This window comes from Euprymna scolopes, chromosome 8 (genome assembly GCF_053919585.1).
Source record: "Euprymna scolopes isolate OS-2025 chromosome 8, ASM5391958v1, whole genome shotgun sequence".
NCBI classification, from domain to species: domain Eukaryota; kingdom Metazoa; phylum Mollusca; class Cephalopoda; order Sepiida; family Sepiolidae; genus Euprymna; species Euprymna scolopes.
The window spans coordinates 161638439-161657632 of NC_136489.1; the positions used below are offsets into that span (position 1 = coordinate 161638439).

A 19194-nucleotide genomic window follows, 5' to 3' on the forward strand; every position below is an offset into this window, starting at 1 on the left:
CTTTACTGGAATCAAGGTTTTTGATTAGCTTGGCAACATCACGTACAGATATTTGTATATCACATAGTGTGTTTTCTGATACAGGAGGAAATATTGGGGGTTGGCAGCCTTGGTCGCAAGGGGTAGAATTGGCTGCAAAGTTCTTGGCAAAGAGTTTGGCTTTGTCTGATGCTGACGAGATTAACTTCGGTCCATTGATGATAGTTGGGATAGAGCACACGCTTCTGTTCAGGATTCTTTTTTTTTCTTTTTTTTTTATTTACAAAGGCATCACCACATTATCAAGGCCCAGAGGCCACTCAAGGATAAGGGTTAAAGAGTGTACAGTAGAAATTGGTCAATATAGTAATCATTAGTAATGAAAATTTGGTAAATTTAATAACTTATATGGAACGGCTCATCAAGAACTTATTTACTTTAGACTTGAACACAACCATATTGTAGTCAGCCGGAAAGCAGGAAAACGGAAGACAATTCCACAGGCGTGCAGTTCTAAGAAAGAAGCTTTGTTCATGGAATCTACGTTTAGGTTTAGGCACAGATAAAGAGTGGGGGAAATTATTGATAGTGTTTACAGCTAGACGAGTGTTTCTTGTGAAAGTTTGGCGAGGGGGGACCATAGATTCTGTTTGCAATTTGCTAAAACTGGTGGACACCAAGCCGCTGCACAGCTACTTTGGACTTGATGGACTGAGCATACAACTCTCTTGCGTTTTTTATTACTTTCTTACAATGGTTACTGGCAGTCCTGAAAGCGGCTTTAGTTTCCATACATCTATTACGTTGGAAGCAGTGGAAAAAGTGATTTCTGTGCGCAATAGCAGCAGCACATTCTGGAGAAAACCATGGCTGGCTGTTAGGTTTTTGCTGGAACTTTTTCAAGGGTATGAAATTGTCTATATCTACAATTAACCATTCCGTCAGGTCTGATATTATAGACGACACATCCTTTTTAAACATGGAACGCAGAGGAAGATCCGATATAAATGTACGGAAACTATCCCAGTCAGCCATAGTGTATCGATATACTGAACGATGGAGAGGTACGTCTGAGGACTTATTACATTTCATTTTTATCTTAATTGATACAACTGAGTGGTCGGAAGATCCAAGAGGAGACAGAATGGAAACTGAACATAGTTCAGGGCAAGTTGTGAGAAAAAGGTCTAGGAGACTCGCATACTGGCCGTCATTGTCGGGCACATGGGTGGGTTCGTGAACAATCCGAGTGAGGTCATAAGCAATGGAGAAATCATGACAGAATCTCCCCTCATCATCGAAAGCACATATAGGGTAAGTTAGGATCTTCTCTGGAGATGTCCCTACCACATGGAAAGCCATCTTTTATATAGGCACATATTCCATGCCCATGGCGATCTTGGGTGTCAGATTTGGAAGTTAGGTTAGAGTATCCTTTAATTACGAACTCATTTAGGGAAATAGTCTGTCCAATTCCAGTTTCGCTTAAAAATAAAAGGTCTGGTTTAGTCTCCTGTAATTGGGCTTCAACCTCTGGAAGGTTAGAACGTAGACCCCTGATGTTGGAGAAGGAGACATGGTAGTGGGGGTCGTCTACTTTGGAAGTTTCAGATCCGGGTTTAATCGTGTATTTTTTATTGAAACTTATGATGGAATTTTGGAGTTTGTGGACTAGGTCGTCAGACTTGCTTAGAGCAGGACAGAGGGAAACAAAGAGAGAAAAGTAACAAAGAATTTTTTTTTTTTTTTTTTTTTGTAGCACATAAGGTAAAGCCGTAACAATTACCCACTAGTATGGCATCAAGAGGCCCCACCAGAAACTACTGCATGGTCCAGAATCCACTCACCAAATGGCAATACAGCAGCCCCAGTGCTTTGCGCCTGCTGATAGGACAGCCTCCTTAGTGGTTAATCTAAGGTTTGGGTCCCTGACTATCAGGCGGATAACGTCAGCCCAGATAAAACGTTTACTTTCAGCACCCTTACTAGTGACATGGCTACAAGGATAGACATAGAACAGAAAATTTCAGCCATCTCTGTCGACTGTTCACGCAAAATACTTCCAACCTAGAATACAGCTTTTTCTTCTCCCTTTGTCAGAAAAATCACTCATTAAAAAAATGAGGACTGAGTGACAAAGAAGCAAGAGTAACGGGAGCTGCCGACAACGCTTCCACAAAACGTTCTCTACTCTCCTTTAAAAAAAAAAAAAATCTATTAATATTGTACTTAAAAGTCTAACTGGCGTGTTTTTTAAAGGGAACAATGGTAATTCACCTCTCACGAATTAACAATGAATACAATTTCCTAATCTGTTCATGCAATCAACATGGTAGATATAATAAACATTTATGACGAGAAAACGCTATCATAAAATAAAACAATCAGGAGATAAAAATATAAATTAAGTACTGAAATAGAATGTAGTTATTAATATTAGAAATTAAACATAAAAATTAAAATACACTTATCTCGAACACGCATTCGTCTCCAGTGTGCAAACTGATTTGAAAAGACTTTTAGCTTTGATATCAGCGTCCCAAAAGACTTTTTTATTTATTTTTTTTTTAATTAACCGTTTAAACAAAAACGTGATCGCTTTCTGAATTTTTGCGAGTGACGTTTAAGAAATTGCAATATAAGAGAACAGCGGGGGGGGGGGGGGTCTTCTGAAATTCAACTAGTGCCGTTGAAAACCATTGTTGGTATTTTTTTTTTTTTTTATTAGCACATGTGGTCAAGACATTTCTGGGAGTGTCAGGTGTTTTTCTCTGTCGACCAAAATGGGAGTGCTGAGCTGGCACACCACGATAAGATAATTTGAAACAGAAACCTTTGACAAAGATTACTGGATTTGAGCTTAAATAATTTGAAAAAGGTTGATACGCCTGGATTAGTCTCTCGCTCCTGGACAGGGTTCAAATGGGTCGCCAACCTGATAAGTCCTGAACTGTCATCTAAGCTTCAACCTCCGTCCTATCAACGAAATGTTCCATCCCTGTTTTATGAGTATTTCAATGGTGAATTCTGATGAACTACAAGCACTTGTACTCCCTTGATGTAAATATCACCGACAAACCGGACAAGCAGCAAGATCCCACCCCTACACCGGACCTGTCGAAGGGGCATTAGAATACGCCGACTGCCCCCCTGCAGAGGGTAAAAGTCCCTCAATGGGGGTCCTGGATATGACCTTAAACTATATCCAGTGGTGAGGCCCCAGCTTGTGGGCTTTGGGGAGTGTGGAGCCACTGTTTAATTACCATTGCTCCCAGGTCCACTCTGACCCGGAGTGGTAGTACCTGTTAGGGTCCCAACTATGGGTTAAATAGAAACTGTCATGAAAACAAAAAATATATTCTATTAAAAAAATTTTTCTTCAAAATCTTTGGATTCGGCATTAAATAACCCGAAAAGGGTTGATATGCCATAAAACAACCAGCCCACCCCTACACAGATCCCTAGATGTAAGAAAGCCTTCTATTCAAATAGTTTCTTCCTCAGAACTGTTAGACTTTGGAACTCGCTTCCAGGATTCTGGTTTCTCAACTGTACTGACATGCAGAAGTTCAAGTGTAATGTGAATGGACATCTTGCTGCTCAACTCCCTACATAGTATCCCTGCAACTTATGTCCCTGATAGTAGCTCTCTACATTAAATTGACACTGTGCCTTGTTTGGAATAAAATAAAATTCTCAATTGAATAGTTTGCCTGTTTATCAGGGACAAATTACAACTCAAATAGCTTGTTGTGAAGATCAAATACTATTAAGTGATATTCACATAATTTGCATGATACACCAACAGTTTAATAAAATCATTATTTTTATTGCAATAATTTCTTGATTGGTGAGGAACTACTTTTTGCAAGAGAAAATCTATTTTTTTGCTTAGTAAAATAATATGCATTTGTGATGGTATCTTTTTTGTTTTTCTAATTTTTACAATCTTTTAAATCTTTTTAATAGATTGATCTATACGGGTTACAAAAAGTCTTTGGAAGAATCTGATGTGTGGGACTTGCCTAAGAATTTGCGACATTTTCACAACCTTCCTAAATTTAAAGGAATTTGGGAAGTAGAAATAAAAAATAACAGGTAAAATCTTCATTTGTTAATTTTTTTTTTATTATTTAATTAATGTAATTGAAAAAAAAAAGTGAAGTGTTTTTAAATAGCTTTTTTATGTTCAGGTAAAAAAAATGTAATTTGTTTTTTTATGAGGACTTTATCTTTTTAACAAAAACCAAGACTTCAATGAATGGGTTGATAGCATTTCATCGTTTTCTCTCTTCACCAATTCATATATATATATATATATATATATATATATATATATATAAACCAGACTATATTAATAAAGGAAATCCAAAACTATATTGGCAATGTATAAAATGTATTTATAATTACATATAATAAATTTATATAAAAAAAATAAATAAATAAAAATAAAATAAAAAAAAATGTATATATGTAAAAATATTTTTAACCTTTATATATCTAATTTTAAATAAGAATGTAAATATACTAAATACTAATCATAGTGGGGGTGATAAGTAGTTAAATGGATTAATCCTAATCTTATAAATACAAGACTGATAAATTAAAAAATTAAAAAAATGTATCCATTTTAAATGTGGAAATTGATGAATCGCACAGGAAGAAATTCATTTTTATACTATGAAAAGGTTATTAAGAGTAGGAAATTGGATCAAGTGTTTGTAACATGTCTTCTTCCTAAGATTAAGGGTGGTGGTGTTTGATCAATACTGCTGGGGAGCCATGATTTAATATACTGTTTTGTTTTTAAATCCCCGAAACAGTGTTTCATGGTAAACAACTGATGATCCCTTGAAAAATAAATTATTGGTATTATAGTAAATTCGAGAGCGAGTTGATGCAGTGATTGCAGGTGATTAAATGACTTACTGACTAGATGGTTTTCTAACGATCTAACGAATGATAAAAAATTATTTTGTATAGTTTTAAAGGTTAAAAACTTCAAAGACTATATATATATATATATATATGAGAGAAAGATAGATTTATGCATTTATTTCATAGGTGTATACATTAATTTGGGTAAAAAGGAACTCTTTATACTGTGGCATTTCAAAGTCTTATGCTTCTCATCAGAAGAGTAGAGTATCTACTATTATATAAGTCACAGTGTGTGTGTGAGTTCCTTTGTAGGCTTAGCTGTTTTGGGACCTATCTTTCACGAATTTCACACAAAGATAATTTATGTCTGGCAGTGTTCTTAGATATGTTTTGTACAGAAATTCATATGATCGAAAAAAAAGTAGTCTTTCTTATAGATAAAAAATTTTTACAAGGGAATATTTTACGTTACACCAGCCAAGGTTACACCAGTGTAATAATATTCCCTTGCAAAAATTCTTTTTTGTCTAAAAGCGAAGAAAGACTATTTTTAAGTTCATCAACCCAAATATCTGCTGACGTGATATTGTAAGCAAACACAGAATTTGAACAACTTTATCACTATTTTTTTTTTTTGTGAATTAGTCCACCAGGCAAATTATTCCTCATAATATAAAGAGTAGTCCACTTGAAATTAGCCCAGAAAATGTAGTAGAGAGGAGGAACATTCTTTTATTCTTTAAATTACTTGTAGTGTTATAAAATATGCTGGAAGTGTGCCCTGTTGACATCTATTCATTTCTGGGCACTTTTAACGTTTGCGGATACTTCCTGGAGATCTTCTCTGGTGATTCTCCTGATAGTGTTGGTAACTGGCTCCTTTTGTTGGTCTAGATTGTGACGATTTTTAGCATAAACTTTTGTTTTTAAGTCCCAAAATATCAAAATTACGTGATAACAAGTCCAGGGAATGTAATGGCCATAACCTTTTGCTTATTGTTCTCAATGGAGACACTTATTTTACCTATAATTTTGGTTGGTAAGTGGAGGGTCCATACCTTTTCCAATCATTGATGAATGATATAGATCTGACCAAATGTGAACTTAGTGCATTTCAGTTTGCATTAGTAACTTTAGCGATCACACATATTCTCAAGACGATGGAGTCAGTAGCTCAAACACTTAACTCGTGCACCTTAAATTTAAAAAGCTCCAACTCTAGAATAAAAACGTCGTCTAATAATAATTTCTATATACTATTCTATCTGGCTAGGCTCCTTGCCAATGTGACTTTCTCCAGACTTCCCTGTCTTCCATCAGCTGCCTCGGATCTTCAGAATCGCAGTTGGCGACATGCGCAATTTGCTTAATGTACAGAGTGGCCCACAGAAAATTAGCCCAGATAATGTAGTAGAGAAGAAGAACATTCTTTCATTGTTTAAATTACTTGTAATGTTATAAAAGATGCTGGAAGTGCTCCCCCGTTGACATTTATGCATTTCTGGGCACGTTTAACGTTTCCAGATACTGCCTGTAGATCATCTCTGGTGATACTCTTGATAGCGTTCTAATGTTCTTCTTTAGTTGATCTAGATTGTGAGGAATATTTGCATAAACATTTTATTTTAAAGTCCACCAAAGATAAAAATCATATCACAAGTCCGAGGAACGTGATGGCCATAACCCTTTGCTTATTGTTCTCTCTTCTGTAAACATGTCATGAACTCGTGTCAGTGATCTGTGAGACGTGTGGCATGTAGCGCCATCTTTTTAGAAAAAGAATTGCATTTTGTCTTGTGGCGTCAGTTGGTCAATAAGGGAAAGATTAGAGATTGGGCTATTTTTAAGTGGGCCACCCGTATAATATTCAATAGAGGATTGATTCTATAATACATATGTAATGTGCATAAATTAAAATATCATGTTTAAGTGTATTGTATGACCAGGCAACACCGGGTGTTCAATTATATATATATATATATATATATATATATATATATATAAGGTCTTATCTATCATTTCAGAAAGATTTTCTTTTATAAAAATCTGCATTAACAGTATAACAGAAAAATAGGTCTCCTACCTTTCAAGATAGGTTCTAATACTTGGTGGCATTCTATAAAAGTGATTTTCGCACTAACCCGGGAGTTGTTGGATTGTCAACAGAATGAATTCAATCTCAACTCCAGTATAATTCCAGAGTTATAGATCTAGCCGAAGGAATTCTCTTTAAAAACTCTTAGTAAAAGGTAACTTCTTTAGAAATATTTCTGACAATAACGCTGCGGAAAGTAAAATTCTCATAATTGAATAGAAACAATAACACTGACGATGGAGGTAGTCTGAATAATCCAATTAATACAAATTATCAGAAACATAACATGCAAGAGATGGTTTATTTAAGCGTTCCGAATGATTTACTTTACATTGGTGCATCTCGATGGTCAGACCGCAATCTTGAAAGTGGCCCTGATGAGCAGATAAAAGGGGCCAAGGGGTTTTAGTTCTTTCCCCACTGCAAAAACTGACACTAGGTCGGAAAGTGGGATTGAGAAGTCAGTATCTCAGAATACGGTCACTTTGACCTGCAAAAAAGTGCCTGGGCAGCCCTATTGGTATTTCACAGTAAGGGCGTATCGGGCGATTAACAATAAACTAACCCCTTTCTGAAAGAAGGCAAGGCCTGGGAGTGTGTACATCCTAGAACTGTACAGAATTAAAACAGAACAGGGACCAGATCATTGCGGGAATGGTATAATCTGCGTTGATTTTGTGGGCCGAGGATGGGGAATACCTGAACTTCATTACCTTAAAGAGTTATCTCCCTTTGATTATTGCTGAAGGATTTAAGCATGGCTACTTACCTAGATACTTTTGTATTTATCTTAATAGAAAAAAGAAAGCTGCAGAATCTCGATATACAGAACAGGCGCACTTACTTGGTGATGGGACGCAGCCGATGTACACAGAAACCCGACCACAAAAAGATGAGAAGAAACGGTTGCCATCTTTGTTCATGGCAGTCTTTAAAACTTATTGGTCAGACTTGCTTTTTGCTCAATTTCTCAAATTAATTTATGATTTGCTGCAGTTTGTTAATCCAGTCATTCTAAGGTAAGTTTTTTTTATTTATTTTTTTATTTTTTTTTTTGCATACATATTTTATCACCTTTTTTCTTCAAAAATAAATATACGAGATTTGTTACAAAAGTGAAGCCCTCCTTTTCTTTTCTTTTTTTCCAATTTTTTTAACTCAAAAAATTGAAGAGCTACAAAGACAGAAGTGCTACCATTAAAATGAGCACCTTTTTGTGCTTCAGAATTTATTTTTCTACATAGTCACCACCATTCTCAATACACTTTTGCCAGGAATTCAATGACTCCTCTCTACTTCTGATGCATGCCCATGGCATTTATTGCTTTCTTAGTCTCACACCGTCAATATCTGCAACAGAGATGAAATTTTCAGGTCATGAATGCATAATTTGAGTCATCATAACAATGCAATTTGCAATCTCATTTGATCCATTCGGGCGGAATAAAAAAACAAAGGCTTACTTTTGGAACGATCCTCGTATATTTAAGTCGATAAGCAAGTTCAAATATGTTTATAAAATGAACTTTAAACGGATATCTATTTTTCAAAAGTGCTCAATAATAGGTAGAGCTTTAAACATTTTTAACGGTGCATAAAGGGAGACACTAACTTTTAAACACACCGGAAGTTCTCTCACGCATCTCAATTTAGGTATGGAAGCACAAAATCGATACAATTTTCAATTATATATTTTTTTTTTTTTTTTTTTTGTCCCCTTATAATAAATGTAAACTTTTTATCGATTATTTTTTTTTATTCTTTAATCACATAAAAGATATGCGATTAAATAAAAAAAATTGCTAAAATATATATTTAAAAAAATTTTTTGTTAATATATTTTTTCAAACATTTAGTTTTTTTCTTTTTTTTTAATAGTTAGTTTTATTTAAACCTGTGTGATCTATTTGTACTTGTGTTTGAATTTAGTGTTTTCAACATGCGAAACATTCACATTTTTTAACTGTTAAACTATTTTCTGTTGCATATTCACCTTTTTTAAACTGCTAAAGCTGTGACACATTCATAGTATTTTTTTCATGTTTTTGTAAATATATTAAAATATTTAAATAGTACGACAAAATATAACATTAACTTAAATAAAGTTATTTGAAAAGATATGCAATTAAATAAATAATGGATAAAAACTTTGTAATAGATTATGTAGGTTTAAAAAAACTTATGCATCATTACAAATGTTTATATAATATTTGAAAAAAACAAAAAACAAAACCTAAATGTTTGAAAAAGTATTAACAAAATTTATAAAAATACATACTGTTTTATTAATTTTTTTTTTTTTTTTTTAATCGCATCTCTATTTAAATAACTGTTTAATTTGGAGCTAAAAATAACTAAAAAATTTAAAGACACTGTGTAGATAAGAAAAACACTGAAAATTAAACCCAAAATATCAATTGTAAATTATGCAGTCAAAATAACACTCGGATAATAAAGTTCTAAATGAATAGTAGAAAAAATTAAGTTTACTCTCCTTATAGTAAGTAGTATTACTTTTGTTTGCTAGCAATCCAAAGTAGATACAATCTATGAATTTATAAAAGTGAGAATGTGTGTGAAAACACTTCTCAACCTATCAGATCATAAGTTCTGTCCTAATTTATGATTAAAGAAAAGTAATGACCAAATGTTACATTTTATTAAAGCTTTAAACATCAATATATTTAATCATCACTATATTTAATCATCACTATATTTAATCATCACTATATTTAATCATCACTATATTTAATCATCACTATATTTAATCATCACTATATTTAATCATCACTATATTTAATCATCACTATATTTAATCATCACTATATTTAATCATCACTATATTTAATCATCACTATATTTAATCATCACTATATTTAATCATCACTATATTTAATCATCACTATATTTAATCATCACTATATTTAATCATCACTATATTTAATCATCACTATATTTAATCATCACTATATTTAATCATCACTATATTTAATCATCACTATATTTAATCATCACTATATTTAATCATCACTATATTTAATCATCACTATATTTAATCATTAATATACTTTCCCTGATTATCTATGACTTCCTTCCATCTATTAACAAGTTTATTAATTCCATCAAAGGAAAATCCTTTTGGCTTTGATTCGAAGAACTTACAAATGTCAGTTTCAACATCTTTCTGTGTTACAAAAGCTCTTCCTTCCAAATGGTTTTGTAAACTACAAAAGAAATTGTAGTCTGAAGGAGCAAGACCAGGAGAAGAGGTTGAATGCATTTTCTCACAACCAGGTTCTTCGATCTTTTGTGAGGTGATTCTTGCTATGTGGGGTCGTGTATTGTCCTGATGAAACATCACCCCTTTTCGATTCACTAGAACAGGTCTTTTTTCCCTCAAAGTTTGGTTCAAACGCTCTAATTGCTGACAGTAGATGTGATCTAATTGTTGCATTAGGTGGTAACACTTCAAAGTGGAATATTTTTAGCCGCTTTGGCTGCTGAGTTTCCTTTCTTGAATTCATAAAGCAGTATATGCCTCAAATGATTCTTAGGAACTTCCATGTTAGGGTTGTAATCAAGCAACTTTAAATTTTATCCTTCTATAAAAAAATGTAATCGGTTAAAATGCATGTAAACATAAAAATGTAAAAAATTACACAATATTTTTTAAGTTTTGTTCAATAGTTTAAAAACAAAGGTAAAAATTCGGGCAGAACTTATGGGATGACTTGAAATTTGGTATGTAGAGTATTCAGACATGTGGAAAAAAAAATTTTTAAATCAGGTTTTCATTTGGAAAAGGGCTGTCAAGGTGGTCAAAATTGAAAAATTGGTATGTGGGAGTTGTAGGATTTTTGTTTGCTAACTGTTTCATGATTGTGTATGCGTGAATTGTTCACACTACAGATTTGAAAAACACTTTTTGCTTTAAAGTCCCCCAAAGATAAAAATCACATTACAAGTCCGGGGAACGTGGTAGCCATAACCCTTTGCTTATTCTCTCTTACGTAAACATGTCATGAACTCTTGTCAGAAATCTGTGAGACGTGTCGCATATATAAGAATAAAGAATAATACTTTGATCAAAGAATAAACACTGAGGATGGTCGATAATGTTATGAGGATGGTCGATAATGTTATGAGGATGGTCGATAATGTTATGAGGATGGTCGCTAATGTTATGAGGATGGTCGATAATGTTATGAGGATGGTCGCTAATGTTATGAGGATGGTCGATAATGTTATGAGGATGGTCGATAATGTTATGAGGATGGTCGATAATGTTATGAGGATGGTCGATAATGTTATGAGGATGGTCGATAATGTTATGAGGATGGTCGATAATGTTATGAGGATAGTCGATAATGTTTTGATAGAAAAGTGAAGATACATTTTTATTTATATAAGAAGAATGTCTTCAAGTATGTTAGTTTATGCATTTTTAAATGTATTCAAAGTAGAATAGATATAGTGGTTGTGACCCATTGAGTCATGAGCAGGTGTTATATATATTGTCTTCAGGTAAAGAATGTATTTGTAAATAAATGATATTTAATTCTAATTTCCTTTTCTTTTTTTTTTTTTTTTTTTTCCAGTGCTTTGATAACGCATGTTGAATCTGAAAGTGAGCCTGAATGGAAAGGTTACGTTCTGATTCTTGGCCTTTTTCTCACTTCTTTGATGCAATCCTTATTTTACCATCAGCATTTTTATTGGTCATTTGCTTTGGGAATGAATCTCAAATCATCTTTGATTAATACAGTATATCAAAAAGTAAGAAAAAAAAAAAAAAATTTTTTTTCTTTTCATTCTTGCAAAAGAAAATGTTTGACTATAAGAATAAAAACAATGTTGTAAGCTATTTTGTAATGTTATAAAATTTGCATTTTTATATTATGTGAATTCTTGAAAAAAAATTTCGGAAATAGGACAAGCATTTATTTGTTAAGCATTTATTTGTTAAGCATTTATTTGTTAAGCATTTATTTGTTAAGCATTTATTTGTTAAGCATTTATTTGTTAAGCATTTATTTGTTAAGCATTTATTTGTTAAGCATTTATTTGTTAAGCATTTATTTGTTAAGCATTTATTTGTTAAGCATTTATTTGTTAAGCATTTATTTGTTAAGCATTTATTTGTTAAGCATTTATTTGTTAAGCATTTATTTGTTAAGCATTTATTTGTTAAGCATTTATTTGTTAAGCATTTATTTGTTAAGCATTTATTTGTTAAGCATTTATTTGTTAAGCATTTATTTGTTAAGCATTTATTTGTTAAGCATTTATTTGTTAAGCATTTATTTGTTAAGCATTTATTTGTTAAGCATTTATTTGTTAAGCATTTATTTGTTAAGCATTTATTTGTTAAGCATTTATTTGTTAAGCATTTATTTGTTAAGCATTTATTTGTTAAGCATTTATTTGTTAAGCATTTATTTGTTAAGCATTTATTTGTTAAGCATTTATTTGTTAAGCATTTATTTGTTAAGCATTTATTTGTTAAGCATTTATTTGTTAAGCATTTATTTGTTAAGCATTTATTTGTTAAGCATTTATTTGTTAAGCATTTATTTGTTAAGCATTTATTTGTTAAGCATTTATTTGTTAAGCATTTATTTGTTAAGCATTTATTTGTTAAGCATTTATTTGTTAAGCATTTATTTGTTAAGCATTTATTTGTTAAGCATTTATTTGTTAAGCATTTATTTGTTAAGCATTTATTTGTTAAGCATTTATTTGTTAAGCATTTATTTGTTAATGGATTTAATCGGCTATTTCTCCATAAATTATTGTACATAATGAGAATGATGGGGGTGAAAAGGTTTGCTGCTTGACAAGTTTGTGATCATTTTACATAAATCAAGTTTTTTTTTTTTTTTTCTTGGGAGTCATCACTTATCAAAACCTGAATGCTATTCGAGGATAAGGGTTAATGAATGTAAGGTGGTAGTGCAGTAATCGTTCATGGTGTAAATTGGGTAGAATTTGATTATTTATGGGTACACCTCAATAAAAACTTGTTTATATTGGACTTGAAGGCTACCATGTTGTATTCAACTGGGAAGTAGGCCAGTGGAATTATTTTCATCATAAACTATGTATATGCTAGCATGGAGACCAAACATTGCCCAGAATTAAATGAGAATCAGCAAATGTTCCACACTTCTAATACTTTGATATCAAAATCGGTGAAATTGCTCATTTTTCAATCCAATCAATTCATTACCTGCTCTATTCAGAAACCCACTGAAAGGAAGCTTCAGTGACTTAATCCACAATACATTGGTCTACAGTGCACTGTAAAGAACCTACTGTTGATTTTATAAAATTATTTTTATATATAATGGCTTGAATTAAAATTCAAGTATTGTGGTTCAATTGTGCTTTAAACAGAAACATTCATTTCGAACGCGTGCCTGTCTTATCAAAAATCTACTATTGATTTTATGTGCCAGGCCCTTCTGCTTGTGTGGTGATAAAACTTTACAAATCCATTTGTGATGTTAGGTTGTATAAGGATGTTAACTTTGGTCAAAATTGGACTATTTCTACTTTAATCGGATTTTTTATTACTGATTTTTAACTTATCCGAGGCATTCCAATACAAAACCTAACAACACTCGCAGAAACAAAGTACATTTGTGTGAAACTTCGAAAAAGTCTGCCCAGCCATTTTGGAGTCCATAGGGAATGAACTTACACACATGCAGACAGTATTTTGTATATAGTACAGAGTTGAATAAGTTTGTCACCCTAAAGAAAACACTACAGCTTTATTTAAAAAATTTTATTGAAAAAATCAATTCAGGTAACTTGATTATGTAGTAGAGCTGACATCTATTCAATGTAGTTGTCTTCAACCTCAATTACTGCCTTGATACAGATTCAGAACTGGGAGCATGCCTCTTCTACAAGCACTGGCTGGAACTTTGCGAATACTGGTAATCACACTGACTTTGGTATTATGAGAGGATATGTTGGTCGTGCTCTCGATGTGCGATCAAACAAAGTAATCCAGCAGGTTCAGGTCAGTGAAAGAGGAATGGCTAGTGAGAGAAGGGCACAAAGTTGTAGCACTACTTCTGAAGCCAAGACTGAGTCTCTTTGGACTTGAGCCGGCACTGAGTCATGCTGCTATATGCAGGGTCTGGCAGCGGTTACCTGATTGCACCAGGGGATCACCACACTCTTCAGCACATCCAGGTACAGTTTGGTGTTCTTTCAAACAGACTTCGAAGATGTGAGATTGCATGATGTGGCCCTCACTTGAAACCACACCAAAGACCATAACCATAGCCGGAAATGTTGAGCTGTGCTCTCAAGCGCGGAATCATCCAGATTTACATTTTGAGGGTGTTGGCAATGGTCCTGTTGCCATAACTTGGATCGGTAGCGAGCATGAGTTATACAGCGGCACATCTCTGATCTCGCTTGTTAAACATTGTCACTTTCAGACGTGATTGAAGGCTACTATTGCTCTTACTAGTAGATGGTCTACAACAAAAAACGGTTTTTATCAAATGGAAATGGAATCATTTGTTTTTTTCTAGGGCAGCAATTTCATCGTTCCACCGTGTAGAGATTTTGTAAATACATCTTAATGGTAATACTGAAATTTAAATATTTTTTATTTTAATAATTTTGTTTTCTATCTATTTATATATATTTATATATATATATATATATATATATATATATATATATTTTTTTTTTATTACATTTTTACCCCAAACAAGGCACATTGCCACTTAGGTGTAGGGGGCTACTATCAGGGGAAACAACTACTGGGGTACTATGTAGGGATTTGGGCAGCAAGATGTTGATTCACGTTGCACTTGAACTTCTGCATGTCAGTACAGTTTTATATTTTTATTTTTATTTTTTATTTTTTTGCAAGGCTTTAATAATAAATGCAGAATCTCGATCTAAATCAACTGTTGGAGAAATTGTAAATTTGATGTCCATCGATTGTGAACGCATCCAGAATTGTACGGTTTATCTTTATGTCGTCTGGTCGGCTCCCCTTCAGATGATCCTTTGTACTTATCTCCTCTGGCAGGAGGTCGGTGTTGCCACGCTATCTGGTTTGGCTGTGATGGTTCTTCTCATTCCTGTCAACATCTTCACGACCGCAAAAACTCGTACATACCAGGTCACACAAATGTTGTTTAAAGACAGTCGTCTTCGACTTATGAACGAAGTACTAGGGGGCATGAAAGTAAGCATCATTTTTCTCTTTTTTTGGGGGTGAGGGAGTATCTTGTCTTTTTTAACCAAGTTGCTTGTGTGCCATGATTTATTATACGCTAGTAGGACTACTTGGCGTTGCCCAGAGCCTTAAAAAAGTTTAACATCTTTTATATCAAGACATTTCTCTTTCTCAAGCCATCTCTTTGTTTTTCTCTTTCCCTATCCTCTATCACTTCGTTCTTTTCAGTCCTCTCTTTCATCTCTGACCTACTCTCTTGTTTAATGTTCTGGGGGGAAAAAAACATTGTAATTCATTTACTTTAGCTATCTTTTTTAAATGTTAATATTTCTTTTCTAAATTTTACTTCATACATCTAAGGCAATGCTGATAGAGAAAAAATAATTATAAGTCTTTAGTTACTAGTTTTGGACTTGGACATTCAAACAACTTCCCCTTATAAAATAGGCGAATTTGTTAAAAAAAAAACAAAAAAACTGTTCTAAATAAAAACCAGCATTATCCACATAACAAACTTCAAATTTTGAATTTGGTTTGGAAGTGACAAATTTTTGATTTTGAATCAAAGAATTCTTTACAGGCTTTAATCATATCAAAAGAACTCTTATTGGCCTATGCTGTATTGATTGGAATAGACCGTAGTCTGATCAACATTTCAACTGTTATCTGGATGTGGCAGGACTTTTACTAGCTAATTCTTTAATCTGATCTTTCTTTTGTACTGTCTTGTTGAAACAATTTTCGGTGCTTGCACAGTTTAATCAAGACGTCAAAAAATTAAAATATCGCAAAAAAGGTTATATTGTACGTATCCGTTTTGAACTGAAGATCTGATTTTTTTTTTTTTTTTTTTACAGCAAACACATTTTTATGAAGGCAGATATCTTGGATTTTTTTAAATTTTTGTTTGGAGTTTAGAAATGCCACAGGGAGATAACTCAATTTAAAGTGCTGACACTCCCTTCCCATCTTTAATTCTAGCTTTTCTTAAAAATCGAACCTTTTGCTCAGTATCATAAGTGTTTTTTTGCTGTAAAACAAAAAATACTTGATGAAATTAAGTGAAAATTTTTTTGGAGAACTTCATTCCATAATGGATATGTACAATTTAAACTTTTTTTTGATATTTTCATTTTTTAATGTCTTGATTAAACTGTACAAGTACCCAATTTTCAAACAAGACTTGGCTTCTTTTTAGCCAGCTTATTGCAATACATCAAGTTGCTTGCAATAAAGTTCAGCGTTACTTGTACAACTATTTGGTAGAAGTTCAAAATGAAAGATTCAATGCTCTACCAAATGGAAATCTTGAACTTCTTTACAAATTAGTTTTTCTCAATTGAGTATTTTTTTTGGTTATACCCTTGTCCTCTTTATTCATTAACGAATGAGTGATGAAAGGAAAACATTAATTTTTTTTTCTTGTTTTAATGGCGCTGTCGTTTTAATGGCACTGTCGTTTTGTTTCTTGAGTGCTTATGAAGTCTTGATCTTTACAAATCGAATGTTTTCCTCACTTACGCCTTTATTCATTAACGAATGAAAGAAAAATGTTTTAAGAATCAATTGAATAAGTGCAAATTTCATAGATTACTACTTTAAGACGCCGTTCTTTTGTTTCTGGAGAGTGCTTTAACTTCTATGCTTTTATTTTTTCACTCAATTGATGACCGAATTTGCCTTTTCTTTTCTCAAACTAGTCTACAGTTGCTTTACAGGGCTCAGGTACTTCACAATTAATATATCATAGTATCGCAATAAAATATAATCGTCAGATAAGTGACGATCTTTTGGAGTTTGATAGTTCAATCCTTACTATTTTTGCTATTGCTAAGTTGTGATATCTTTTAAAAAATGAACACTATATTTGTGAGGAATGAAGAAAATCTTATAAAATATTTATTTTAGCAGCAATTCTTTAATAAATAAGTGAAAGAGAATCAATTTGGAAAGTACTTTTATCAGAATAAACTTGAATTTTAAAATGCTTAGTCTAAAGCATTTAAATTTAATAGATTATCTTATTTACGTTGATAGTAAAAAAACAAGTGAAGCATGCATGGTCCCCCGTGAGGTCACAGTGAACAAGGCATTAAAAAAATGACCAAGTTCATCATCTCCCGCCATTTAGCCCCAAATATCCCCAGGGGATATCAAACCCTGGTGAAAATGAACAAATGGTGCAGTTTTAGGCCTTAACATATGTAAATTTGAGTTCTGCACCATGCAAAAAAAAAAAAAAGAAATGACTAAGTTCATCACCCCCCCCCCCATTTAGCTCCAAAAGTCCCCGAGGCCTTAACATATTTAAATTTTTGAGCTCAGCACCATGCAAAACTGCTAAATAGATATACACAAAAAATTTGGAACAAATATGGTAAAATAGTTTTAAAAAAAAAAAAAAAAAAAAATGGAGTGTTTTTATTTGTTGTAAAAGAGCCTCTGGGGCATACCAAAGAGTTTATAGACAAACAAAATTATATAGAAATCAGTTAGTTACAACTTTTCAGAAAGTTTTATAAAATCCAAAGCATCAAAGTAAGTGTCAATTTTAGCCATTTTAACCCAAACATTTGTTCTGCTACTTTTTTTACTCTTATGTTTAATGCTTGTGCAAAATTTTTTTTAAATTCCAAGGTGCAGTTATTGAGAAAAGTGCGAACGGACAAGGGTGAATTTGTTGGGGGGAACCAAAAAACATGTAGACTAGTTTAAGATTAAAATAAATCAAAATTAATAACAATTCATCCAAGAAATATACATGTTGATAGTTTTTACAGTTAAAGTTAAAAATTAATGTTAATTTTTTTTTTTTTCTTTCCAGATCCTTAAACTGTATGCATGGGAAGGGTCTATGGAGAAAAAAGTCCTGGATATCAGGGATAAAGAATTGTCAGTTCTTCGAAAAGCTGCATATCTTAATGCTGTTAGTGCCTTCTGCTGGCAGTGTGCACCATTCATTGTGAGTTTTCATTAAAAAAAAAAAAAATTTTGGTGCTTGTGCACTTTTGCCACTGTAATATTTTTAAATAGATGTTTTCAGGTTAAATTCAAGCTTCACAAATTTTTTTTTTTTTTTTTTAAGTGAAAACACAAAATACTTACAAAACACCCCCTCCCATGATAAGAATGGCTTTCAAAATGTTATTTCAGCACAGTGGCGAAAGTGCTCAAGTACCTAAATTTTAATTTAAAAAAAAAAAAAAAAAAATTCAAATTTAATTTAAAAATTTCTTATTTGCATTGTTTGATAGTAAACTGTTAGCAACTTTAAAGCTTAAACAAGTTCAACATTTTCTGGTTGCTGAGCATAAAACCTATCGAATATTCTGTGGTGAAATGTATTTGCATAAAAGTGTATATAATACAATTATTTCACTGTGATAAATATTTAAAATAAACGGCGTTTTACATGCTAACAAAATTACAGGGTAGAACAATAATATTGTCGCCTTATAGCTCTACACTACAACACTACAGCTTTATTTTAAAATTTTCATTGAAAAAATCAATTCAGGTAACTTGATTATGTAGTAGAGCTTCAATATAGCCATCTTCAGCCTCAATCACCACCTCGATACGGGTCTAGAACTGGGAGCATGCCTTTTCAACAAGCGGGAGCTCAGCGAATACTCGGATGGCAGTGATCAGGCTGACTTTGGTGTTGTGGAAGGTCATGTTGATGTTCTCGATGTATGGCCAAACACAGTAGTCCTACAGGTACAAGTCAGGGGAGGCCAGTGAGAACAGGGTACAAATCCTGTTGCCACACAGTCTGCCAGTAGCCACCTGGTTATATCAGGGGATCACCACACTCTTCAGCACATCCAGGTACACTTTGGTATTGAGTTTCAAGCCGACTTTGAAGATGTGAGGTGGCATGATGTGACTCTTATTTGAAACCACATCAAAACCATAATCGTGGCCTTACCATTTATTTCTTTCAACATGTCAAAACGTCATTTTTTTTTTTTTTTTTTTTTTTTACAGCACCTGTTTCATTGTGCAGAAACAATCATATAATTAT

The 19194-nt window shown here is 32.8% G+C and overlaps 1 protein-coding gene across 1 annotated transcript in view; it reads left to right on the forward strand.

The window, feature by feature from the left end:
* LOC145283966 (multidrug resistance-associated protein 1-like) overlaps nt 1-19194 on the forward strand; it is a 145987-nt gene that overhangs the window by 63713 nt on the left and 63080 nt on the right. The window contains exons 7-11 of the mRNA XM_080133064.1: nt 3949-4077; nt 7753-7974; nt 11554-11731; nt 14856-15176; nt 17992-18129. Coding sequence (XP_079989190.1) covers nt 3949-4077; nt 7753-7974; nt 11554-11731; nt 14856-15176; nt 17992-18129 — 988 coding nt within the window. The remainder of the gene's footprint in view (nt 1-3948; nt 4078-7752; nt 7975-11553; nt 11732-14855; nt 15177-17991; nt 18130-19194) is intronic.